Source organism: Micromesistius poutassou (assembly GCF_964030765.1).
Source record: "Micromesistius poutassou genome assembly, chromosome: 11".
Taxonomy (NCBI): Eukaryota; Metazoa; Chordata; class Actinopteri; order Gadiformes; family Gadidae; genus Micromesistius; species Micromesistius poutassou.
Genome location: NC_140281.1, coordinates 10460784 through 10487475, shown reverse-complemented (window position 1 = coordinate 10487475; position 26692 = coordinate 10460784). Strand labels below are relative to the sequence as shown.

General features: G+C 47.1%; 1 protein-coding gene across 1 annotated transcript in view; it reads right to left on the bottom strand.

The window, feature by feature from the left end:
- Positions 1–328: 328 nt before the first annotated feature.
- LOC311355359 (matrix metalloproteinase-16-like) overlaps positions 329–26692 on the bottom strand; it is a gene marked incomplete at its 3' end in the record, with an annotated part of 58735 nt that continues 32371 nt past the window's right edge. The window contains exons 5-10 of the mRNA XM_084475123.1: positions 20366–20527; positions 15776–15993; positions 9418–9556; positions 3994–4144; positions 3303–3418; positions 329–687 (exon numbers count right to left, since the gene is read on the bottom strand). Coding sequence (XP_084331249.1) covers positions 329–687; positions 3303–3418; positions 3994–4144; positions 9418–9556; positions 15776–15993; positions 20366–20527 — 1145 coding nt within the window. The remainder of the gene's footprint in view (positions 688–3302; positions 3419–3993; positions 4145–9417; positions 9557–15775; positions 15994–20365; positions 20528–26692) is intronic.

Here is a 26692-nt window from a genome sequence, read left to right as displayed (position 1 = left end):
GCACGCACCCCCCCCCCACTCCTCCTCCTCCTCCGAATGCTCACGATTCCCACTGCACCCTGGGAGAAAAAAAAGGTGCAAAGAAATAGGAGGAGGAGGAGGAACCAAGGAGTGGACGGCGTCCCGTTTGATCTCAAACCCGGCAAAAGATAAAGAAAAACTTCCTCGCCTGACGATGTCTGTCGCAGCTCGTCGCCCCCTGACCCCTCCACCCTTACCCCGCCCTCCGGCCTTCTCTTCTCACCCACCCACCCCACCCACCCACCCAAGCAAAAACCCAGCCAAACCCTGGTCGGCGGCGCTCAATGTGCCCCCCCCCCCCCCGCCTTCAGACCCACTCCTGCATGGAGCGCTTGCAGTACAGTATGTGGCGTGGCGTGCCTTTCCGCTTGAACTGCACCACCGTGTAGACCAGCGCCAGCAGGCACAGCAGCAGCACGCAGGGCACCACGATGGCCATGGCCTGCACCGTGCCCGTCGTGTTGTCCAGCTCGATCACCACGTTTGAGGTGCCGTCGTCGGGTGGGAGCCCGGGGCCCCCCGGCCCGCCCGGCCGCGCGGGGTCCGACGCCGTGCCGTCGCAGCCCATGAAGTCCTTGAGGATAGAGCGGGGGTAGCCTGGCTCCACGCGCAACCGCTGGTTGTTGAACTTCCAGTACTCCTTGCCCTTGTAGAAGTAGGTGAAGCCTGGCGACAGAGGGGGAGGGGGGGGGGGGGGGGGGGGAGAGATAAGAGGGTGAGTACACACGATGGGGTGCGGTGAGGCGGGCTCGTCTTGCGAGTGATTATAGGATATCCTTATGATTTTGGATATCAATCCAGAGCTTTTTTTCCTTGTTACAGTCTGAGAAGACGATTTCTTTGCAGTAGTTATGTGTGGAAATGAGAAGATGCACTTTGAATTGCCAATTTGAGGCACGCAAATGCGACCAACATATATGAAAAAACACTGCAATTGTATTGTTTTATTTTGTTTATCATCATCAAAATACGTGGAAATCATGGACTAAAGTTAAGCTGCTTAGTATAAGTTCTTTTTCAAAGAATATGTGACGGTGTCAGTCCAACTAAAAACAGCTTTAGCTGATGGCGTCGTAAACAGTATGAGCCTTGTGTTGGTGTGAAACTCTGCATATAGCCAAAATAGCCTAGATGGCACAGCACGACGATTGCCATTGCTAAACAATAGCATGTTGTGCCACTTGATAGCTGTCAGACGCTGTCGGTAGAGGAGGGTGAGGAAGACAACACTCCCGGCGTGACACTAATTAAAAAGTGGACTTGTGCCCTTTGTGAACGATCGTTTAGATGACATTGATGGCCTATAAAGAACTCCTCTGTGGCTGGTTGGTAAATACCACACGGCACAAATGTTCAGAAGATACAGAAAAAGATTTGAATCGAGACCGAGGGGGGGCAAAAATGGCGAGAATGTGAAAGTTTCCCCCTTTTGTCCCCTGTGCAAACATAGCTGATATACCGCAGTGCATCCATCACACGTTTCAACCTTTTATAGGAGCTTAGCACCAAAAAAAAGACGTCAAGTCTGAAAATGTCCATCTTTCCTCCGTCTCGCCATGTTTGGCTTTCTCACCTTTTCGTTTATTATTCATACATGGTTGTCAGGGAAAATGAGAATGAAATGCTATCAATTTCCCAGAGAGATGGGACCAGGGTGAAGTGTTTTTGGGGCGGTGAGGCGGTGCTGCCTTATATCTCCGGCCAGGTGGTAATTTATACAACCTGGAAGGGTGCTTCTGAGTTTTTGATTAAGATGAGTGCTCCGAGTAACAAAAACGATTCATTTTGTCGGAAGCCGACTGAGAAGGGGAGCTGTTCAGGGCCGATGTCAGCAGGCAGAGCAGATCATGAAAAGGCCATAGTTGGGAGAAAAATCTTAATGAGTCTTGTGCTTTGTTTTTTGATGCTTGCATCAATTGTCTAGTCAAGTCTAGGTTTGTCTTTTTGTTACGCCTGCGAACACAGTTATAAAAATAACGGTCCTGGATGGACATAGCACAGGATGAGTTGTTAAGGCTCAGTTATGGTTCCACGTTGACGCAACGCAATGACCACGCAGACGCTTCGTCCCAGTCGTTGAAACCTGTTATGGTTCTGCGTCAGGTTTTAGTGAGTGGACCAATCACAGCCCTTGGCCCTCAGCCAATCAATTTGTTCATTTTCAACTCAATATTGCCAATGCATTGCCAGATCTGGGAAACAGTGGGGGGCGGGGGATATTGTTGGACAGAAAATTCAATCCATGGGGAAAAAGATAGATGACCCCTCGCTGGCAAATCGATGCAGATGCGGGTTCCAAACGCCATCATTTCAGCATCCGTTTCAAAAGAAGGAAGAAAATACCCAGTGAGTGAAAAAAGAGAAGAAGACAAAGATGAGGAAACTCCTCAAGTCCTCGCCAACCACCTCTGTTCTCACACGCACACACTGCCGTCATCAGTGCACGGCACACACACACACGCCATCGCGCTGCAATCTGGGTCAGTGACACAGTGACAGCGAGTCGGGCGAATAACGACCCGCTTATTCACACGTATACTCGTGTGAGAGCGCCACCAAAGTGTCGAAGCCCACATCCATGTGGTGAAAGAAAACACATACGCTGGCACAAACGCCTGCTTGCACATACATGCGCGTACTACTCTCTCAAAGACACACACACACACACACACATGGAAAAACACATGGCTGTGATCAGCCCTGTGGGATATCGATCCATCTTTTATGCTCCAATTGATGACCGGTGCACCTGGCGTGATGCACCACACAAACACACACACACACACACACACACACACAAACACACACACACACACACACACACACACACACACACACACACACACACACACACACACACACTCAGCTCAACTAAGGAACTGGCGCAGGAGCCAAGGGCCCAGATGGCTCGAGTGTTCTTCGCCACCTGTGCTGCTTTTTCCGACAAAGGCACTGCCAGGGCCATGCATTAGTCCCGTCTGGCAGAGCAGCTCGTCCAATGGGAAAAGCTCTCATTTCGTCTTCCCACCATTTGATTGGCTGACCTGACCGGTATAATCCGCAATGCGTTCCCAGTGGTGGTCTGGTCCTTTCTGCAGTCACATGACCACCAAGGGCAGAAAAAAAGCCTGCGACTGACGCCCAGAAGACACACACACACACACACACACACACACACACACACACACACACACACACACACACAGTTCGGTCGATGGCGACGGTGCAAACATGGCCGGGAGTCGGGAAAGGCGCTGAAAATGACTCTGGGTGACATTTACCGTTGTCTTTGTCGACAAAGGCCCCCTGCGGTGAATCAGGCACTCCTTTCCAGACAGTGATGGGCTTTGGGTAGCCTGGGTCCATGGTCCGCATGTCTTCGTTGTAGCGCCAGTATCTGAGCGAGGAAAGAGGCAAAATCCACGTCAGACGTCGTTTGGCGATGTGGTCGTGTTAACCCTGTGCTTGGTTGGGGAACGCTCCACCAACGGGATCATATTGCTCATACTGTTCTGCTCACTACTGAGTGTGATGGTGATGAGTCAGTCGCTACAAGCCATTTCTTATATATATTTGACACACACATTTTTAGCAAAAGATTTGATCCTTCCGCCATCCTTAGCCTCATTATCATTAATCATTAATCACACTCTCTAGTCAATAGCGCGGAACCTTTTTAATGTGTCTGTATGTATCCTGGAGTCTTGTGTTGTGTTGTATTGTTTTAACATGTCTTTTGTACTGTGTCTATGTACTGTTTTAAATAATTTTCTCTTTGAGAAAAATAATTGTCTATTTATATAAATAAATAATCTATTTATCCATCCATCCATCCATCTATCCGTATTTCATCCGTCATACATCGAGGTGGACACGCTGACTTGTGACGTCCCCAGTGGATACATGTTGACAAGGCCTGTAATGGTGCACGCTACACGCTACACGCTACATGCTACACACACACACACACACCTGTCGCCTTTGAAGAAGTACGTCTTGGCCACGTCCTCCCACCAGACGGCCGTCTCGATGCTCTGCGCCGGCATGCCGTGGCCGAACAGAGAGATGTCCTGTGGGTAGCCGGGCTGCAGCACCGTGTCCTTAAACACCCAGAACTGCTTCCCTGGAGACCAGAGGACAGAGAGAGAGAGCGAGAGAGCGAGAGAGCAAGCGAGAGAGACGTCAGGAGATGGGAGACGTGGCAGCGGCAGAATGACAACAGCAGGTGCCGTGGCCTGGCCTCCCGCGGGCTGTGGAGCAGCGTGGTATCATTGTCTAACGTGTTCAAAACGTGGAAGAGGCATTTCTAGTGTTTCCCGCCGTTCTCTCCCTAAGCTATTTTAATAAGCTTGAGGCCACACCTGAAAAACACCTGACACAGACTGACTCACACACTGGCAGAAGACACTGACAATTGTATTAAGGCTTTCATAACGGTTGTGTTAGACATGAATCCCCTATCTCTACATTGTACACGCAATCTTTACATACTTTTTTCAGGGGGTTTTCAGTGCAAAAGCTTACACCAGCATGTACCTTGTTCAACACTGAAGTGCATGCTTCTGGGTAAAAAGTGAAAAAAAGTCTTTCTCTCTGACTTGAAGAGCCAAAAAGCATGTGTCTGAAAAAAAAGAAAATGGAGATAGGATCTTTATCTTGTCCGCCCCCCTTTTTAAATTCATGATTCTCATTATTTTATTTCCATTCCAGGCTTATCACCACTTCTGCTTCCCTTTAATTATGTTGAAAAGGAGCCGCATGTTAGTGCTTATCTCTGCTCGTTTCAGGAATTGATTTACTTCCTCGTTGGGTTGGGGGATCTGGGACAGGAAGTGTGTGAGTTGTGCGTGTGGGAGTGTGTGTGTGTGTGTGTGTGTGTGTGTGTGTGTGTGTGTGTCAGGGTTATGTTTCTGGGAGGAGGGGTGGGGGTTGGGGGGGTGTATGAAGGGGACAGAGAGAAAAAGGCGAGGCAGCGAGAGGTTAATAAGTGCCGGCTTGGAAAAAGTGTATGACGATGAGGCGGGAGAGAAGGGAAGGGTTAAGGTTGATGGGAGGGAGAGAGAGAGAGAGAGAGCGAGAGAGAGAGCGAGAGACACACAGAGAGAGAGAGAGAGAGAGAGAGAGAGAGCGAGAGGATGGACGGTTGACCTGGGGTCGTCCGATCTATCCATTTGGTGAAACCCAACAGCTTAGCCCTCAAGCACTCCAGCACATACACATACATACACTTTCTTGACGAAGATTGGACAGGCAATACGTATCACCCCCCCCCACCCCCCCCCCAGCCCCCTCGGATGATTGCTTGATAATTTGCCAGAAGATAGACTGAAGACCAAAGTTCATGCTGTCTTATATTTGTTTTATGCAGATCCAAGAAAAGGTCTCGTAAATCAAATACTCTCGTTCATTATTCGGAATATGACCGCAGTGACTCCGTTCCTTTGCTGTCGTTTTGTGTTTAAGTCAACGGGTCCATGCTGTTGTGGTTAGACCCCAACCGCTGGGGTCAGACACACACCCTCGTCGGGAGGGGGCTCCGGAAATGTGGTGCGTCTGTGTCAAAATAGAAACACACTGACTCACTTAGCCGAGCCGACACAGAGATGACCATCGCGTTAGGGCTTTTTATGCCGTCTATCTTTAACAACAACATGTTCTCTGCGACGGTGACGTTTCCTGCAGCAGATAAGAGGGTCTCAAAGGTGACAAGGTTCTCTGCGTCTCTCGGGGATAAACGTTTTTCTTTTTTTTCTTGCTCCAAACTCCAAAATCACAGGATTAATTTAGAGGATGTCACTTTTCGAAGGTATAATTAAAGTCCGTAATTAAAAGCCTTTAATCAAAGGGGTCTAAAAATGGCAGAGGAGGACTTGACGTGGAGAACTCTTGGTGTGTGAGTGCTCTTTTTCCCTTCCTTCATTTTTTTTTTTTTTACCTTTTCAGAAAGGTGGGGTCTAATTGTTGGGTGTCACCCATGTGGAGCGGACACATTTTTCGGATTTTTGGAGCGAGAGGATTAATTTCTGCAGCGACGGTACTTTCCTCTCTAATAGGAAGAGAGAGTGTGTGTGTGTGTGTGTGTGTGTGTGTGGAGGGGGGGGGGGGGGGGGGGGGGGGAGTACAAGGGCTTTAGAGGGGTTCAGGTGGGGGGGTTTTGTTGGGGCAGCAAAGAGGAAATTCCTGTCATTTCACCTAGTCTGGTGCCCCCCCCCCTTCCTACCACCACCACCACCTCCACCCCTACGGAATTTTCTAGAACCAGTCTGGGTCCCACTTCCCACCAATTCTGCCCTGGTACTATAATACAGACAGGCAGATACACACACACGCGCGCACACACACACACACACACACACACACACACACACACACACACACACACACACAGCTTAGCCTCGTTAGCTTAGGTTTACTCTAAAAAACTACAGTGACAAAGAGGAAACTAGTTATCCTAGCCTCTCTCTCCCCCTCCCTCCCTATCGCTCGCCCTTACTCTCCCCCTTCCTCTCTCTCTTTCCCCCCTCCCTCCATCCTTCTCTCTCCCTCTGTCTCTTCCCCCCTCCATCCATCACTCTCTCTTCCCCAATCCTTCCCTCGTTCCTTCTCTCTCTCTCTATCAATCTCTCTCCCTCCCTCTCTCACTCCCTCTCTCTCCCCTCCACCTCCCTCTCTCTCTCCCCCTCCCTCCCTCTCTCACATTCCCCCTCCCTCTCTCTTTCCTGCACATCAAATCTGATCATTTCAGATTGTATTTGGATTCAAACCCACTTCCATGGACCCGCAACGTTCAAATTAGAAACCCTGGCTTCATCTTCAGAGCTGGGATGGTTCCTTTGATGCTGGGAGTACGAGCAGGCGTCTACTGCAGGGTGCTGGGGTTTCCAGTCAGCAGGATGTCTCCAAGTATCCCAGAAAGGATTTTTCTACATGTATGGACCGACACACCCACAAGCACACACACTAGCAAATCCCCTGCCAATAACCACCTCTATAACCACACATAACTGCCAACACACATTAATTCACTCACACACACACACACACACACACACACACACACACACATCTGGGCTAATGGCATGGACATGACATATAAACACAATACACACGCAAACACACACACACTCACACACACACACGCACACACATAAACGCATGACATTTAACAAAACATCTACTCTCAAGTCAGGAGGAGGTCAATTATGGAATAGGATGCTTAATGAAGCGTGCCGCTCTGTTTGTGTTTGCAAACAAAACAGCCAATCAAGGAGACAACAGAGTCAAGCTAATTGATTGGACTATGCGTGGGATTGGCTAGAAAATAGAGAGGGCGAGAGGCAGAGAGAGAGAGAGTCTGACTCTTGGCTGGAAACCCCAGCGATGCTATTAATGCATGTGAGTGCGTGTGTATGACTATGCATGTAAACCTGTGTCTCTCCCTGTGTGCCCCACGAGGATCAGGGAGACGGGCAGATCCCAATCATGCGTCCCCATTGGTCGGATGTACGGCCCCTGGACTCTGTACATCTCACGCAGTACAATGAGTGATGCAGATGTTTGCTCCGGATTGAACCGAGAAACCGGGTCGGCCCGACCAACACAGGGGCGGGGAAGTGACAGAAATTGGCTCCAGGCTGCGCTTCATGAATGAAACAAGGCAGGCTGCATCCGTTTATAATCTAAACCACCCGCGCTCCCCCCCCCCCCCCCAATCCCCCATCCCTCCTACCCCTGGGTCCGCAGCAGCAAGCGGAATCTCCCCTCAGTCGCTCCGAGAGGATGAAGACACGACGAGGGAGGGGGGCACAGGTGGGAGCAGACCCACACAAGCGGCTGCCATCTTGTTTCGTGTATTTATTCCTTGTGTTTTTTTTCTTAGTGGAGGCAAACCGCATCCAACAGAATAAAGCCTTCTGGGAAATCAGTGAAGCGCGCCCTGAGAGACGGTGGCATTCGGTTAATGTGAATTATCTGAATCACGGAGCAGCAGCAGACGTTTAAAGCCTTCGTGTTTACCATGCACATAGCGTCCGTAGTCTGACCTTTCTGGAATTGTTGGGTGTGGAAAATAGAAATCAGGAAGAGAAGGTTTTTTTTCTTTGTATTTCTGTTTTTTCCTGAGGCGTGATGGATTCAGTATAACCTTGGTTCATCTCTCCATCCCGCTCACACCTTCCATCTCTGTTTCTGTCTAGCACATTCACGTTTCCCCTTCAACGTCCCTCACACAATATGGGTTTTGACATAATAACTGTGTTTATTGGCCGTTCCCGGATTCAGTGGCCTGACTCATAATTACCCTCAAATCTCTGTCATCTTAGCTTGGCTTAGTCTACGATACCAGGGGAAAGCTTCCCACAACAAAACAAACAAACATACAGAGGAAATTGGGAAAAGGTCATCCCAGGACGTTGTGTCACCCAGCAACACGCCGCCCACAGGCCACAGCGAGGCAGAGTGACGGGCCGAGCACTGACAGACTGGCAGATGTGAATCACAACAAAGATAACATGTGTATTTTGAGGATTGAGGCTGGATTTAGCCACTCTCGTTGGACGAAATCCCTGGAACACTTGCGCTAATCCAAGAAGTTTAAAATGAGGATTTATTTTTTATACGAGAGTCTACATTTTATAATGGGAGATGTTTCCCATTATAAAAAAGTGAAATCAAATGACTATGTTGTCATTAAGGCTGAGGCCATTCTCCGAAATGACTTACAGGGAATTCCGATAAAGGCGATTTGTTGAACCTTTGGGCTGTCCCCCAAAAACGGTAAATTTTTTTTTAAACTTTTTAGAAACAATAATAATAAAGATAACAACCAAACATCATTTGAGAGTGTCCTTTAAAAGGTAAACCACTGGTTCAAAACCAGTATCCTTGTGTTTCACTGCACATGTCACATGACAGCAGCCCTGCTGTCATGTGACCCGTGTGTCCAGCTCATCATGTTACGCATAGCAGCAGGCATGAGTGTTAACCACAAGGACAGCATGACTTGACCGCGCGACCGCAGCGCATCTCACGCTCCCGTCTCCAGACGTATGCATTTCACAACGCGCCATAGCAGCAACAGGAGAATCCAGTGGAACCGATTCTGGATTCTCACGGTGAAGACACAGACGCCACACAGATTGGGCTGGATCTCGGAGAGGGCTGACGCGATTCCTGACGGGAGCTTTACCATCTCGACATCTCTACCATCGACTTTTTGCCAACTTTGTTCATGTCATTTGTGTTTTTTGTGAGTGTGTGTGTGTGTGTGTGTTTGTGTGTGTGTTTGTGGTTAAAAAATAGAGAAATTATTGAAAGAGGGAACCCTGCTATTCATGCCAAGCATGGTTGTGTGGAAGGTAAAACAAAAATCACACGTAAAAAAAAACACATCCTTACCTTTGAAGAAAACAAAACGGCCCTCGCTGTTCTCGTAGACGGCGTCTATCTTGGCGGGCAGACCCCTCCAGAAGACATTGATGAGCATGGGGTACCCGGGCATCACCGCATTGTCCTTCACTCTCCACAGCCAGTGGTCCTACAAGGGGAAGGAGAGGGAGGAACAGAGGGGACGGGATAAAAGAGAGAAGCACATACAAGACAGGTTTAATGTGTGTACGTAACATGTGGTCACATGTTCATTTAACTGAGTAATCCCAGGGACAACCCTAGCCATTACACTCCATTATTCATCACATCTCTATTAGACTACTGGGGTTTTTTACACACCACCATAAAAAAAGAAACACATCTGTAGTCATAAATCTTTCTGTCCCGTCGTGACTCCCAATGCCAACATCACATCAGTGCAACAAGCCAAGAGAAAGAAACAAAGTCGTATATATGGGAAGTTTTCCATATAGCGGTGGGCGGTTGGGTTGTGTTCTACTGTTGCATGCTGGGATACGGGTCGATTGCTTTACTGCTGCTGCCCCCTCAAAACAAAAACCAGAGCCGACACATCTTGGCCAGCAGCGTTGTCCCTGACAGCTACGTGGCCGGCTTCTTCTGAGAACCGCCACCTCCACGACTTTCTCTCCCTCTGGATCTAAGGGCGTTTTAGTATTGGCCACGATTGATTCGTACTGGGCCAGAGTATGACTGCTCCCCACCCACTCCCTCACACCGCTCAGCTTTCACATTAGTAATGTTGCGCCCTAGCCGAGTACACTTATCTACACACTCCGCAGGTGGCCCTAGGCACCTAGTTGATTTGTGAACCCAGTAAACACAACCAAGAAGACGACATCTGTTTATGCTGTCGTTCCGTTGTAGAAAAGTGCGCCAAAAGCAAGATCCCAAGTCCATGCAACGGAGTCGACCATCGCACTGTGCTACCTACTGCTATTGATAAGTTGGAGACGATGTGCAGAACCACCCCTCCTCGCCCGGCCCTCCTGCTTTCTCAGCCAAGGCCGTGCACTTCATGAGTATTGCGCGTGCGGCACGCCGTTTACACAGCAGTCCACTTCCTTGTTTCGGTACAGTTCGTCGTCACCCCCAGATGCGAACAGGACCCGAGTGTGAACCGTAACGTGAGACCACCTTGCCAATTGGTCCCCGGGGAACGGCTCACTGATCCGCACTTGGCTACGGGCGTTCACGCTCATCAAACCAAGTGGACATTGGGTCAAATTTACGCGGTCAAAATATATTTTTATCTGTTCCGGGGGGGGGGGGGGGGGCCCTGATGTGAAAGCACCCGCAAAAAGGCGCGGCCACCTGGTGTGACACACACAGTATTTCAAAACTCATGGAGATAACCATCCGGAGGTCCAAGTGTCTGGCCACCGGCTTTAAGAGAAGTCAGAGTTCTCTGATTTCCTCTGGGAAGGAACACAAGGAAAGAAGGCCAAGTGGAAGAAAGGTGTGTCTCTGTTGTTTCTTTCATATTTTGAAGTTGGATGAAACCTGACAAGAGGGGGGTGGAGGTGTGTGTGTGTGTGTGTGTGTGTGTATAGGGGGGTGGGGGGGGTGGAAGGGAAGCCCCAGCTGTGAAAGCCATTATGGCCCAGCGAGGCGCCGCACCCTTTGGCTCAGAATGACCGCCCTCGTTTCTCTCGCTCTCTCTCTTCCCCCCCCCGCCCCCCCGGGACAGAATGCTCTGACCTATGCTACAGAGGCGGGCGGATGAGACGGAGGGAGAGGGAGGGGGATGAAAAAGAGAGAATGTAGTGTCCACATCATCAAACTGTGTCTCATTCTCAGCGAAGGCTTAACAAACACCCATTTATCAAGCTCTCGCCTTCAGTCCCTCTCTCCCTATCTCCTTCTCTCACTCCCCCTCTCTCCCTCCCTCTCTCTCTCTCTCTCTCACGATACACCTCTCTGTCTCCTTCGATTGTTTCTGAGGGAGACTTCCGTCTCTCTCCGGACTTGTCCTCCTGCTTCTCGCTTCCCCTCGTCTCATCATCTAGTTCCACCTCTCTCTCTCTCTCTCTCTCTCTCTCTCTCTCTCTCTCTCTCTCTCTCTCTCTCTCTCTCTCTCTCTCTCTCTCTCCAGTTGTACTACTCTCCCCCGCCTCCCGCTGCTCAGATGGATTTCAATAGTTTAGTGTTTTTTCCCCTCTGCACGGGACCCTGGCTGGTAATTGGAAACAGATCAAACTGTGAAATCGGGCCAATTTAAATCATTGTCGAGGCCCGGCCCTAGCCCACCCCCAACACCCATCCACTAACCAAGCCCTCTTCCTCTTCCTCTTCTGAACAGCAATGCCCGGACTCGAGGAATGCCTCAGATTGGCACCTTTATGCAATTATACGGAACATTGAGGATAATCAAAAGAACCCAAGTCCCTTCTCTAAGCCATTTCACAGCAGAACTACGGGAGGAATCCGTACGGAGACACATTGCTTCATCTGAGAAAGACCAGGGGATCTCGTAGCGACCCGAACACTACAGCGTAGTGACAACAACCACGCACCGGAACCCGTCTCACCCACACCAGCAGAATAACCCATTCCAGCGTAGCTTGTGATGCAGCGGGCTCAACGCAGCACAGCACAGACCGCAGTCCACACCATCAAAGCGAGCTAACACCGCTAAGACCAGACCATAATTGCTCAACATGATACAAAGTGGCATGTTGACACACAGGGAACCCTGCCCGCTTTCCAAGCTAGTTCCTAATTCCTCTAACACGTAAGAACAACGAAGGAGGCTTGGTGGTAGGAAGGATTACGGCCTTGGCATGGAAGTAAAACTTAAGTGTGTGCGTTTTGTGTGCGCACGTGTGTGTGGTGCGTGCGTGTACTAGTAGTGGTGCATTTGTGAGGGAAAGAGAGGCAGGCGGTGAAGATGAAGGTTGGTGCAGACGCACCAACGCACAAATGCAGGTTCACGCGTGCTTGTTGGAAGATGTGATGTGGTGAGGGAGTGGGGGGATCTGACCAATCGATCCTTGGCCTCCCCCACCTCCGAGAGAGAGACAGACAGACAGACAGACAGACAGACAGACTACTCATTTGCAGAAATACACATTAGAAAAATTTAGCCAGAGACAACAACTGCCTTCTGTGGTGTGAATCGCCTGTAGCCTGTTTAAATACCGTAGTTTATTCTCATTACCTCAGAAGACCCCTCAGCTCAGTGGACGCTTCCACATTAATTATTTAAAGACATTCACAAACATCTCCCACAGGCTCTGAATGCACCATGAGAGACATGTGAGACTGTGAGAGACATATATACATATATATGTACACATATACATATACTGGATATACTGGATATATTTTGTATGAAATATATATTTGTATGTATTGCAAAATATATTTGCTAAATTTATATTTAGTCTGCAAAATATTGCTATGTAAGTATACATGGTGCGTTAACCAAAAAAGCCTTTTAGCCCTTAATTCTTTTTGAACTGTGAAACGAGGAAGAAACGGCACAAATCACATTTAGCGGTTTGAAGTGACGTCAGCAGTGGTGTACATCTGACTTTGCCTCGTCTTTGTTTAGCTTTTCTCGGTAAACACAGAGGGGTAATTGAGCATAATTAACTCTTCCTCTGCTTGTTCCGTTGCTTTCCCAGTCAAATCGCTTCCACTCTATTTCAGGGTCCAAACTGACACGTCTCCGCCCAAACGATACGGTTCCCTGTGAGTGAGACCGAACCAAACAAAGTTTCTCACAAGCTGTTCCGTGGCGTGGGCCCCAGCCTTTCAGAAAACACCCGTGTAACAAATGATCTGTGCGTATATTTCACCTGATAAAAGTCAAACCAGAAAAGCCCCTGATTTCACTGAGCAGACACACCTGTGTGCCTCAGGGGCCCCGGGGATGGCTGTTATAATGACTTGGATGCGCTCCACGCTAGGCCCTTCCAAAAACATCCAAACGGGAACAGGAGACAGCGCCAGAAACGCTCGCCGGCCAAGCCAACCACCAGCACGGACTACTGTCCAGCACCAATCAAACGCTCCCATCCCGTAATTTCCCCCTCCGCAATCGAAAGTTCACTTCTTGGACGGTGAAACACGCTGAAGCAAGGCGACTCCTGCTGTGAGTTGGCGTTGCGTGATGCTAACTCCTATGCTAAAGGAACTCTGTACTACGTGTCAGCCATCAATCAAACTTTCTCTCTCTCTCTCTCTCTCTCTCTCTCTTTATCTCGGCCTGGCTCTCTCTTTCTCTAGACTTTGGCTTGCTCTAGAGGGAAATACATCAAGCCACGGAGCTCTGGAGAGAATAAAACAAATACTGCTGATTACAATACCAGTTCTATAGAGTTATAGTCGGGAGGCTTCCTTGACTACTTCCTCTACTAAAAATTAAAAGTCCTGACATGACACTTTATCATTTGGCGAAGGTGTGTCATTTCTTTTACGTTTATTTGTATTTTCTTACCCTCAAAAACCATACACACACACACACACATAAAGTAACCCTTCTTCCTCACGCTTTTACTTTGCCACCCTCTTCCTACCTGGCCTTCACGACCCCCTCTCGCCCTCTTCCTCCTCTTCCACTCTCAACAATGGGAGGGAGGGAGATAATAGGCCAGGCAGGGCTGTCATCACTGCAAAGTACATCGAGTCTGGGACAAAAACAGACATCATGGATTTTCTCTTCTTTTTTTTGCCCTGGGATGCGAGGAGGCTGCGAATGAGTCAGATAATTACAGTTGGAATCGCTCACTGCACTACAGCGCATTAGGACACCAAATAGCTCGACTGGGGCTCTTGTATTCTCTTTTGTCCAAAAAAATAAATAAAAATCTCCCCTTTTGTTTTTCAAAAGTGGATGTAACAGCCAACACCTACTCAGTATATCCGTTTTTTTTTGCATCGACATCCGTCCGCCCACCCTATTCACTGTCCCCACTCCATTACCCCCACCGCCACCACCACCACCACCGCCACCACCACCACCCCCATCCATGAGAGCAGATCTTCCAGGTCAACTGTGAGGCAGAAGCACCCTTGTGTGTGTGCTGTACTGTCTCTCGGGCGCCCAAAGCCGGTGCGTCCCGTGACCCTGATCCATTTAACCCAGAGCAGGCAGTCGGTCTGAGGAGGGGGTGGAGGGAGGGAGGGAGGGAGGGAGGGAAGGAAGGTGGGCGGGACCTTGGGAATCAGTGGGATCTCTCAGTTTACACTCCTGCATAATGCATTCCTTTGTGTCATGGGAGAGTCAAATAATTGTTCAATACCATAAACCATAAAAACCTGATGACGATGGTTGGGTGATAACGGGATACAGGAAGGCTTTGAGTGGAGCTCTTCCGTGGACTTGTGTGAGCGTCTGAAGGTAAACTCTACAATGCCCAGTTTGGAGGCAATCTTTTCATACTTGAACCGCATGACATACATAAAGAAGCACAATGCCCCCCCGTTCCTGGGTAAAAAAAGAAACGCACCGGCCAGTGATGGAAGAGCTACAGTGAAGGGATTTTCCCCCTGTTGTTTCACCAGAATGTTATTGAACCATTGAATGCTCACTATTTATATCCCCAAGAAAACACACGCATACAAACACACAGCCTTTCTGCCTTGTGTGCAGCACCCTCAAGGTTTCTGCTGCTCGTCCTCACTGTAACTGTGTCTTCAGGGGTCTCCACAGCGAGTATAAAGACGCATTGACAGCCATGTGTGGCGTCTTTCTTAGTGTTCTGTGAACCTCATGCTAGTTTTTTGGTATTCTTTGTGTGTGTGTGTGTGTGTGTGTGTGTGTGTGTGTGTGTGTGTGTGTGTGCGTGTGTGTGTGTTACTAGGGTGTTCCACTTGGATCTATTGACACAGTATTCCGTTTCTGTGTAAAGTAATAGACCTCTCCACACACACACACACACACACACACACACACACACACACACACACACACACACACACACACACACACACACACACACACACACACTCTCCCCCCATCCTACATTTCTCTCCAGGTCGAAACGTAGAGAGTAAGAGGACCAGTGAGACAACACTTTTCACACATCCTCAACCTAACCCTACGATGAATACTGGCGCTAATATTCCACATAAGGCTTCTATTCATCGCTGGACACATATTTCAATGGTTGCCCCTTAGAGTCTCATTACCGATCCAAGGGCTAGCTAAATAATCCATAGTCTTCCAATCGTGTACAAACGGTGCATACTAGACTTAACGGCTGTCTAAATCCCTCTTTCATGCCCTTAATCACTCTTCTAACAAACTTTCTCACTGCGGGAAGCCTTTAATAACCCCCTAACAATTGTTTGAATCGTTCTCCTCACATTGAGCTCAATTTTCTGGCAATTTTTTGCATACCTTGAAGACGAACATCTCCCTGCGCAGAATGGCCAGGGTGTTGAAGCCCCCGTCGCAGATGTCGGGCTTGCCGTTGGGGTGGGTGGGCCGGTCTCCCGGGGGCAGCCTGGGGGGACGGGTCTGCCGGTCCGGCTTGCGGGGGTCCGCCGGGGGGAGGGACCGGGGAGGGGGCGCCGTGGGTAAAGGTTTGGTGGGCTGAGGCAACTTGTCGGGCGGTCCTGTGAGGCGGGAGGGAGGGAGGGAGACAGAGGAGACAAGAAAGGGTGTCAGGTATACATATGATTTAACTTTTTAATATTTTGGTGAAGTCTCCTGGTATCACTGAGATCACTGGGGTTAGTGATGCTTTTGTTTGTCTGCTGGTTGGGTCTGTGTTGGAGGAAAGGGTGTCTCCTGGTATCACTGACATCACTGGGGTTAGTGATGATTTTGTTTCTCTGCTGGTTGGGTCTGTGTTGGAGGATAGGGTGGACACCGTCGGAACAGGATCTACTGTAACACTTCAGGTCTCATGTTTAATTGAATGTGCTCTTGGTGAAACAAGTAGGCCAATTTGATGTCATTATTTCCCACTTCATTACAAGCCTTCATAAGAAAAACCTTCATATATTCACACTTTTCAACACAATAACTGATGGATTGGAACAGTTTTTTGAAAAGCAGTTTTGCAAACAACTGCAGAAAAGCAGTTGTTTATGTTATGTATTTAACCTGCGACAGCTGCAGAAATAAAAAACACTCTGAAAAAACACTCTGAAGTACACAGAGTGTACTTCAGCGTCGTTTCTGCGTTGTTCTGCATCGTTTCAAACACGATCAGTCTAGCCAGGTTCATTGATTCTCATGGGCAAATAATGGAAAGGATTACTGTTATAGTTGTTATTGTCACACTTCTTCACTTCTGTCAGACTTATATAAGAGACAACATAATCACAATATATATAAGGGTCAGATATTCTTCTTCTTTATTCTTTATGCGTTTCAGTTGAACAGGAAGGCATTCCTGTTCAAATGAAACTCCTTCCTGTTCAACTGAAACGCCTTCCTGTTCAACTGAAACGTCTTCCTGTTCAACTGAAACACCTTCCTGTTCAACTGAAACGCCTTCCTGTTCAACTGAAACACCTTCCTGTTCAACTGAAACGCCTTCCTGTTCAACTGAAACGCCTTCCTCTTCAAATGCCTTCCATTTTCACTGAAATCCTCGCACAAGTGAAAAACTTTCACATACATACGTTTTCAGGATAATATGTGAATGGTTTCATATGTGTATGTGAGAGAGAATTTTTCAGCTGTGTATGTGAGCACATTTTACTAGTACGTGTGATCAAGCATTTCAGTAGTCTATGTAAAAGGTTCCACTAGTTGTTATGAGAGCTTTTCAGTTGTTTGAGTGAAGGTGTTTCAGTTGTGTATGTAAAAGCTTTCACTTGTGTATGTGTGAAGTTTTCAGTATAGTATGTGAATGGTTTCATATGTGTGTGTGAGAGGACATTTTTCAGCTGTGTATATGAGAACATTTTACTAGTATGTGTAAAAGCATTTCAGTAGTCCATGTAAAAGGTTTCACTAGTTTTTATGCAAGCTTTTCAATTGTGTATGTGAGCGTATAATTTTTCAGTTGTTTGTGCGAGAGCGTTTCAGTTGTGTATGTAAAAGCTTTTCACTTGTATGTGTGCAAGGTTTTCAGTATAGTATGTGAATGAGTTTGGTTTCATATGTGTATGCGCATGCTAGTTCTGAATAATGTTGCATACGGCCCCTCATATTAACAAACCCGCTCTTACTTTGTAATCATCCCCAGAGACTTCCTGGCATTAGGACGGTTAGAATGTGTGGAAATACACAAGCGGAAGTGTGGGGGATGTTTATGAACAAAAAGATTTAAGAAAGAAAAAGAAAATAACTGTGAACAAAATGAGTAAATTAAAGCAAGACTAGGCAATTTAGAGAAACCAGTAAGCTTGATTCTTAAAAGTACCAAACCAAAGAAATCCCACCCCTCCCTCTAAGACTCCCTCCAAAGCCACACCCCCAAAACATGTGACAAGCTTGCTAGCTTCAGCAATAGGTCTGCCTCGTCTTGTGGAAGACTCCAGTCATGCGCAATGAGTGCACACAGGTGGCCGGGTAGGTAGACAGACAGGTAAGCCATCCAATCATTTCATTCAGGCTGAATGAAATGATTGGATGGATTGTTACAGGCCTGCGACAGCCGCAGACAGCTGGAGTATTTGATCAATTGGTTGCTGTCAGGAGGTTAAAAAAACAAAATATATGACAAAAAAGCTTCTAAAATAAATAGCCTGCCCTACCTTCAATAATAAAGGAGATTATCAATAGCCTATACATCAGACAAAAGATCAAAAATTATCAAACCTAATCAGAAAATGTGCAAAATACGCCGAAGCACTTGGTGGTATGGGAAGACACAAAGACCTTTATGCAAGTAGAACAACACAACCACATAACCATTGGGATTACAATGTTTCAAAAATAAACATGTTTATTTTTACACTGTCTACCAACCCACTAATCACATGAGCAGACAGACACGAGAGAGAGAGAGAGAGAGAGAGAGAGAGAGAGAGAGAAATTGCTGCGAGCAGATCAAGGGAATAAACGGCGGAAATGGAAAAATAATGCACAAGAAAGACATGAGCCCGTCCACACGTGAAGGCGTCAAAACATGGCATGTATTATTTATAGCATCAAAATAGCATACACATGTAGGAACGTATGAAAGTACGAATGAGTGCATGAGCAATGCACTTTTTAGAGCGATGCACAGAGGGGGTTAAGAATGAAATAGGTAATAGATGAATCACTGAATGAATTTAGAAAATGGTCTGACTCCATGTCTCAGTGACGAAAAAACATTCCAATAGGATAGAGACGGCAAATAACAAGGATGGTGTACTTCTGTGTGGCTCTGGCTCGAGGATATTAAGGTTTCAAACCAGACTTTTGGGTCAAGTTTATCATTGCAGGGGATGCATAATACGCAGTCGGATGTGTTTCTGTTCCTGGCATAACAGGCTGGCATAACAGTGATGACATTAAGAATACATCTGGGAACAAATATTGTATGTTCAAGACGTAAACACAAAAACACAAAGCAACCCCTTTGTTGTGCAGCTAATAGCCGAGCGCACAAATGTGCAGAGGACGCCAGCTCTGATCTCTCTCTGGTGTCGCTAAATTCAGAAACGGTACAAGATGTAGTAGGGTCTACTACTTGCGGGCATTGCCAACGTGTGCGATGAAGAAAGTACTGTGTATTTTATTTAGCGTAATGCCTTGTTAGGGACTTGAGCACTTATGGACAATAAGTAATAAAGGACAATCGCTCTTATTCATTTCAATGAGTGAGATGAAGAAAGTCTGACTTTCCATATATTATTATCTATTATCTATATGTTTTGTTGTCCTTCATGGTGTTTTTGTCTGCCTCTAATTTATGCAAATGAATTCTCACAAAACAAAAGTTTGTATTAATTAATTGTAACATTTGCAGCGTTCTGTGGAGGGCTGCGATATCTGCACACAATCACAGCCTCACATGGTTGTTAATTGTTTCCCCCTTCTTAGTCATGAATATTACACAGTGGAGACTGTCGAAAAGGAACTTATTGCATTTCAGAAGTTTTTCAATAATCTGAGCTCATCATTTGACAGTTGCTGCTACCTGGGACACAAATGAGCATCCTGAAAACACAACAGAGCAACATTCCTCCTGCTGAGGAGGGAGCTACCACAGCAGCTGTTCTGCCCTTCACCTCCTTGAGGTGTTTAGAATAAATGAGAGAGTGAAGAAAAGGATGGAGCAGAGAGAGAGAGAGAGAGAGAGAGAGAGAGAGAGAGAGAGAGAGAGAGAGAGAGCTAAATATCAGTGCAGATCTGATTGCTTGCCCAGGTCTGTCAAACCCAGAGGGAATTGCCTTGACCATGTAAGCAGATGGCACCTTCTTACACAGAAGAGAATGAGAGAGAGAGAGAGAGAGAGAGAGAGATCGAGAGAGAGAGAGAGAGAGAGAGAGAGAGAGAGAGCGCAATGAGAGTGCAATGGATAGGAATGCTAAATTACTAGACACTAGACACCATAATACATGCTTCAAAATTGATTTACAAAAGATCCCGGGTTCATATTAGGTATTCCGAAGATTGATTATCTACGTCTGTGGTTTTTATTTTTTTGCATTTGATTCATGGCCAGAAGAACTAAGTCTCTTAATTAGAGATTGAGATCTGGGGAGTAAAACGAAAATTAGCTACAAATACATGAAACCAAAGATCTCTTTTATCACAGCCTTACTGTGATTACAGCCTTACTCTCCACCACTAACCCCCTTAACTCCACCAGTTCTCTTGCTTGTAACTTCTATCCTGAGTACTGAGTTGACTTTGTTCTTTCACTATTCCCTTGTATTGTTGCGTTCGACTTGTTATGCAGCATTTTGAGTTTGAAACAAACACTCACTAAACACTCACTAAAAATGAATATATTATTATTATTATTATTATTATTATTATTAAAATCAGCCTTCTCAGAACATCATCCAGATAATTTGGAGTTGGATGAGGTGTTACCGTAGATTCTCTGGATCCCCAGCAGGTCATCCAGGGGCAATTTGAAGTTGTCCGTGTCCATGTACTGGTAGAAGGGGGCCATGATGGCCGTGGGGTCGTTGGAATGTTCCAGGCCCAGTGCGTGGCCGAGCTCATGGACCGCCACCAGGAACAGGTCGTTGCCTGAGAGAGAGAGAGAGAGAGAAAGAGAGAGAGAGAGAGCGAGAGAGAGAGAGAGAGAGAGAGAGAGAGAGAGAGAGAGAGAGAGAGAGAGAGAGAGATAGAGAGAGACGGAGAGAGATGAGTGTTTTTTTTCAAAGTTGTGTTTACCTGTGTATGTATTTGTGTATGTATTTGTGTGTGTGTGCGTGCGTGCGTGCGCGCGTGTCTGTCTGTATCTATGTGGCTGCCAGTGTATACACATCCACATAAATCACCATGATGATGAACGTAATGAATGGATTATCTAGCAAGGCCACTGAAGGGAACCATTACGAAAGGGCAGACACACCCCCCCCCCCACACACACACACACACACACCCACACACACTCAGAAATAAATATGTATATATAAATACATACACTGTATATATAGACACGCCGAGAGAAGCATCCTCATTGTGGCACGCATTGCAAAACCACGTTCTCTGTAATTTGCCTCCACACACACCACTGCTCTCCCCAGGGCTGTCCTTTTGACTCCAAGAGCTCTCTGTTGCCGACGGCCAAGCCACAGCCCTGGCTCTTCCCAACCCAGTCCTCCTCCGCGAGGCCAAAGTCTGCACCGTAGCGAGCCACCGGCAGCCCCCCCCCGACGGGCTCCAGTGAACAGTGTACGGCTCAATCCCTGCAACAGGACCACCATCTTCTAAAGGGCAAACCCAAACCACAGCCCTGCGTCGTGATGCCCTTCCAAGAGAGAGATATCGCCTTCCCTTTTACAGCCGGGGTTTGTGTCAGACTGGGGGTTTTCTTGTGGGTTACTTTGTGTTTCCCTGCTGCAGCGAAACGCTAAGGGATGATTAATGGGCTGGAATCCACTCAAACGCTACCTGATCTTTCCCTTATCCAATGAGGATGCCATCTTTCATAGTTCACGACGTCTTTTGCTTTTTCCACCCGTTTGCGGCGTAACACAATGGAAATGGCTTTTAGGCTAACTAACACCGCTCACTTCATGAAAGCAGATGGCTCATAAAATATGAGCAAAAGAAAAAAGATCCATAAAAGTGGAGGGATTTACACACACTTGTAAGACAGAACAGCCAGCTGGAGACACAGATTATAGGCCATAAAATAAAAACAAGAGTTTGACAGTAGGAAGTGGATTGAAGGGAGGGGACGGCCGGGGGGAGAAACCAACCAGGGGTCTCTAGGTGTTTAGCTGAGAGGGAAGACAGGGTGGGCAGTCGGCATGTGGTAATTATTGTCAAGCAAACAAACCTTTTATGTTGTTGTTGCATAGAACTCTCTCTCTCTCTTTCTCTCTCTCTCTCTCTCTCTCTCTCTCTCTCTCTTGCCTGTCCATCTTAAGTAGCAGCTGTTCTCAGGCTGCCCAGGATGAGGCCATGTGAGGACACAGCACAGCCTTCCCTTGGATGGAGAGGGCACACACACACGAGAGAGAGAGAGAGGGAGAGAGAGAGAGAGAGAGAGAGAGAGAAGCTTTGGAGGGGGAGGAGGCGAGTGCGGGGGTGGCCTGCCCTACCCAGAGGCTAAGACACACAAAGCCGGAGCCTTGCTGTTGCTTGGCTAATTAACAGCTGGAAGGCACAGAGAAAGAAGCCTAGCCCGCTTGCTGAGAAACACAGAGCACTGGCTGAAGATGCGGTAGTGGAGTGAGCGAATAAATAGATATCAAGAGAGAGCGAGAGGGAAGGAAGAAGTGGAGTAGCCAGGACAAAGATAAAGGGAAGAAGAGGCTTTCGGAGGAGAAATATGAGCCGGAGAGGAGAGGGAAATGAAGGCTGTTCTGCCAATGAGGGGACTGATAGTAAAAGCAGAACGGTAGTAAGTAGTAACACAGCGAGACAAGGAGACAAGCAGAATGGGCAAATGAAATTGATGACAGATAAAAAAAAGAAGAAGGAAGAGAAAGTAGAGGGAGATGGAGTGCCCATGGCAACGTCAAGCGATGACACAACATGCATTCCGGCGTGGGCATTGAGGCAGCCTGACGACCCTGAACTTTGACCTTGCCAACCGTGTGTCGTGTCATCAGCTCTCTGCTGTCAGCAGTCATATGTAAACCCCAGGACAGGAAAGGGACAGGAAGTAAAAAGGCAAGGTCGTGGGGCACCTCGCCTTTTTACTTCCTGGAAAGGAACACAGTCACAAGCAGAAAGAGAGGGGTTTTATTAGTGACCAGGCAGACTTTGGAGTAAGTAATCCCCAGTCTCTAGGGAAAAACGCATTCAGGTATTCAAATAATTCTGACTGAATTTATATCATTGGTTCTTAACAACAGGCAACGCACTAATTGATGATGATAACTCCCATGGACATTGCATTGGGCGCAATATGTCTTACATCATCGGAAATACACAATTCAGTTAGATTGCGCTTTGTTAACGACAGTTGTCAGTTTGGTTGTTCCTTATTTATTAACAAGCAGCAGTCGACAAAACATTTATGCTGCCATCTCTAACTTGACAAAAGTCGAGTTAGCATCATCAAAAAGTTTGGTTCCAATTTTTTTTCAGCCAGGCAGGAATAATTCATCTCACTTCCGTACTGACTTATGTATTCCTCCTAATATTACTGGCAACACACCTCGCCTTGTGAGATTCTGATCCCCTTTTTCATTACCGTAGTGTCGGTTGGCAGAGAACGTGAGCCACCATTCGAGCGAGGAGAAAGGTGAAAGACTGTTTTTAACAGAGTTTTTCTTGGTAGTCATCGTGGGTTACCACCTCCACGGATCAATGCGATGCCAAGTCAACAGCCTGCTAGCGTGCAGGATCAGTGGAAAGTGTAGTTGTGTTAGCAGACAATTACACCTCTCCTAGTTGTAACCAACACCACCCTGTAGCATGTTGCTCCGGCGCTAAGGTCAATGTTGGAATGACGACCCACTAACAGGTATTACTCTCTGCAGGTACTGCGCTTTCAGTTTTCAGTGACCGGCCGAATTGTCAATTATAATGCTGAAATTACTTTTGTTTGTTTTGGGCTATTTTTGCTTTCATGACGAGAGTGATACAAAAGCAACAGGGATGTGTTGGGCATACGAGGAGTTAATCGTGCATAGACTGAAAGACCTTATCATTAATAAATAAATAAACGGCTCTTCATGCAGATGCAGTTCGCCATAGCCTTCCAACCCATGGCGGTCCCATGGAAAACCATGAGAAAATTACTCCACGGCTACCCCAATGGGCCTACACTATGCACATATGTGCATAGTGCCAGTAGAAAAAATCTGGTAGACCATTAAAAGATCCATATCACTGCCTGCAGAAAATGTCTGCATTATGCACCTGTCTGCTCTTCTGTTTATTGCCCCAACTTTGCTTAATGGAGCTCTTACTGTGTGTGTGTGTGTGTGTGTGTGTGTGTGTGTGTTTTTTTTGTGTGTGTGCGCGTGTGTACGCATTTCATGAGAATCAGCTCATGAAATGCTTGTATATATATTCTTCGCTCCACGTCAATGTGTGCAATTGCCTGAATTTATTTGTATTTTCTTTAGTCCTGAATATAGTCCAGTGATTGAATCCCAGTTTCATTGAAATGGGACAGACATGTCATCTGTCCCACAAATGTTTTCACTTTGAAAGCTGTGTTCATGTGACACATAATAGAGAGAGAGAGACTAGACGAGACCCCCTATGTTTTCAAATTGCAGGGATTCCGGAGCAAAAGGTTACACGTAATTTCCTGGAAATTACAACAGGGATAAAAAGGCATTGCCAGTGCTATATGAATAGTATTCCACTAAGAAGGCAGCAAGGCATGTCTTTTGCGGACAACAGAAAATGCTTTCTTTAGCATAACTTAATCCGGCGCTCACGAAACACAGGGCGACCCTCTCCTCAGGTTAGGCTGTAGGTGGCATGGGATGGAGGATATAAGATAACAGGAGGATAGAAGTTTTCCTGGTTCAAAATGAGGCAGAGGTGGTACCCAGGCGCGTATGGCAGACAAAGTGGAGAATGCGAGGAAGAGTGGAAATCTTGGGGTTCTTGAGAATATCCCCCCTTAAATCAGACTGCGATGGACCGAAACTCCTCCTGCAGCCCATCCCCAAATCCCACTTTCCACAGATTCTCTGAGCTCCGTCCTGCGTGTAAACCCCCCTGGTTAGCCATGAGCTGTTACTCCATCCTATTTGTGCACCTCCATCCAAATATTTCACCTCTATGAAGTTGCTATCCAAAGATTCTTACACCAGTATGTCTGAATGTACAGAATGGTCGAGATCGGGTCAAACTCAGGATAGAAGAAACAGAGAAAAAAGACAGAGGAAGAGTGGGTGAGTTACATTAAAAGAAGCGGGAGCTGATGTCATGATAATCACAGTAGGTGGTGACGGACAGACAGGAAGTGGATGCATGTGGCATGTGTCCCAATAAAGCCACGCCACACTCCGAAAAAATGGTCCATATCCATTCAGGGAAATATGAGCAATGAATAAGCACACAGATTAGCCTCATCACCAAACGAAACCAATACTACAGCATGCACAAGCACACAATACCTGGGTATTTCAGACTCGCTAAACACTTGACTGAAGGAGAGGGCATTAGTTAATATATTCATGTATATGTAACAAAAATATCCTTAACTAGGTAACACAACAAGTCAGAGAGTATATACACGTCTAAACAGAGGGGGGGATGCCTCAAAGGTTTCAGGAAGCACACCTGCACAGACCCGGTGAGACAAATTTATGATAATGATAGAATTGGCTAATTCTAAATTCTGAGGAAAAGTAAACTTTTTCTATATAAGTTATATGCTCTTCGTGCCTGAAGGCGGTATGAACAGTCCAGTTATTAGGTGATCTTTAAACACAAATAGAAACGAAAACGGCGCCTTTCTAACAACACTTATGGCTTGCAACGGTAGTTCAGGAAACCTTTTTTAAGAAACTGGACGTGCTTGGATGCAAAAGAAACAATATTGGACTGTTTGAACCCCCACAAAATATCAGGTCGCAGCCTGGCCCGTTCGTGCTGTTAATAATAATAATGCGCGAGTGGAGGAAATTCATGGAGCAAATTGCCGCTCTTTGGCCATTTTTGGCAGCGCCTAAATGGCCATTACTTGCAGCACGTGTTTGAAAATAGTGTTCATGAAGGCACAAAATGTGACCGAGGCGACCCACCTCGTAATTCACTATAGGAAAAACCCTGTAACAGTAGGCAAGCTGAAGGAAGAGAGTCAATAGAAGTGTAATGTGTGAGTGGGTCTCTCTCGCTCTCTCTCTCTCCTTTTGAGGTAGGGGGGAGGTAAAAAGTATAAAGTAGTCAAGCTTAGAGAAAGGGTCACAGTGTTAAACCTTGCTCTTTCTTTGTAATTTACTGGCTGTCTGCACATGCCACTGTAGCACACACACACACACACACACACACACACACACACACACACACACACACACACACACACACACACACACAGATATGGCCCATGCCTTACACACACTTCTCTGCAATTGCAGTAATAGCTCAGGTTGTCTCCAGTGGACTGCAACATCTACTGTGTTCTTTACTGGTTGACGACAGCAACCTTAGGTCACGCTAGGGCAGACATTGAAACAAAACTACAAGTATGGGAGCTGCTTTTGTCCCAAACTCAAGTTTATTTGATGATAAACTTGAGTTTATCAGCGCACGTACATACACATACTTGCACCCACTAATGCACGCACACCTACATGCATGCATACACTCAAAACCAGCCAGGCACAGACACAGATACAAACACACACACACACACACACACACACACACACACACACACACACACACCTCATGTACGCACAATAACAGACAAACCCACTCCCCAGAAGCAAAGAAGAGTGTGTATGATTGGTTACTTACTTTGGCTGTCCAGGAGGGCCCTTACACCAACCAACAGATGGTGGTCCAGGAACCAGAGCCCCCCCCCACACACACACACACACACACGGCCCCCTGCCACCTCCGCTCATGGGTCAGTAGTGAAGGCCACTGGGCCTCTCAGATCTGCATGCAGTAAGGGGGTGGTGAGGAGTGGTGGTGGCGGTGGTGGGCCGTAGCCGGTGCTGTGATCTACAATTCAGCCTGCTCTCTGCTCTGTAACAAACACCGGGACCCGGGGCTAACAGGATCCTTGACAGAACACACACCTTAAAACCCCCTCAAGAG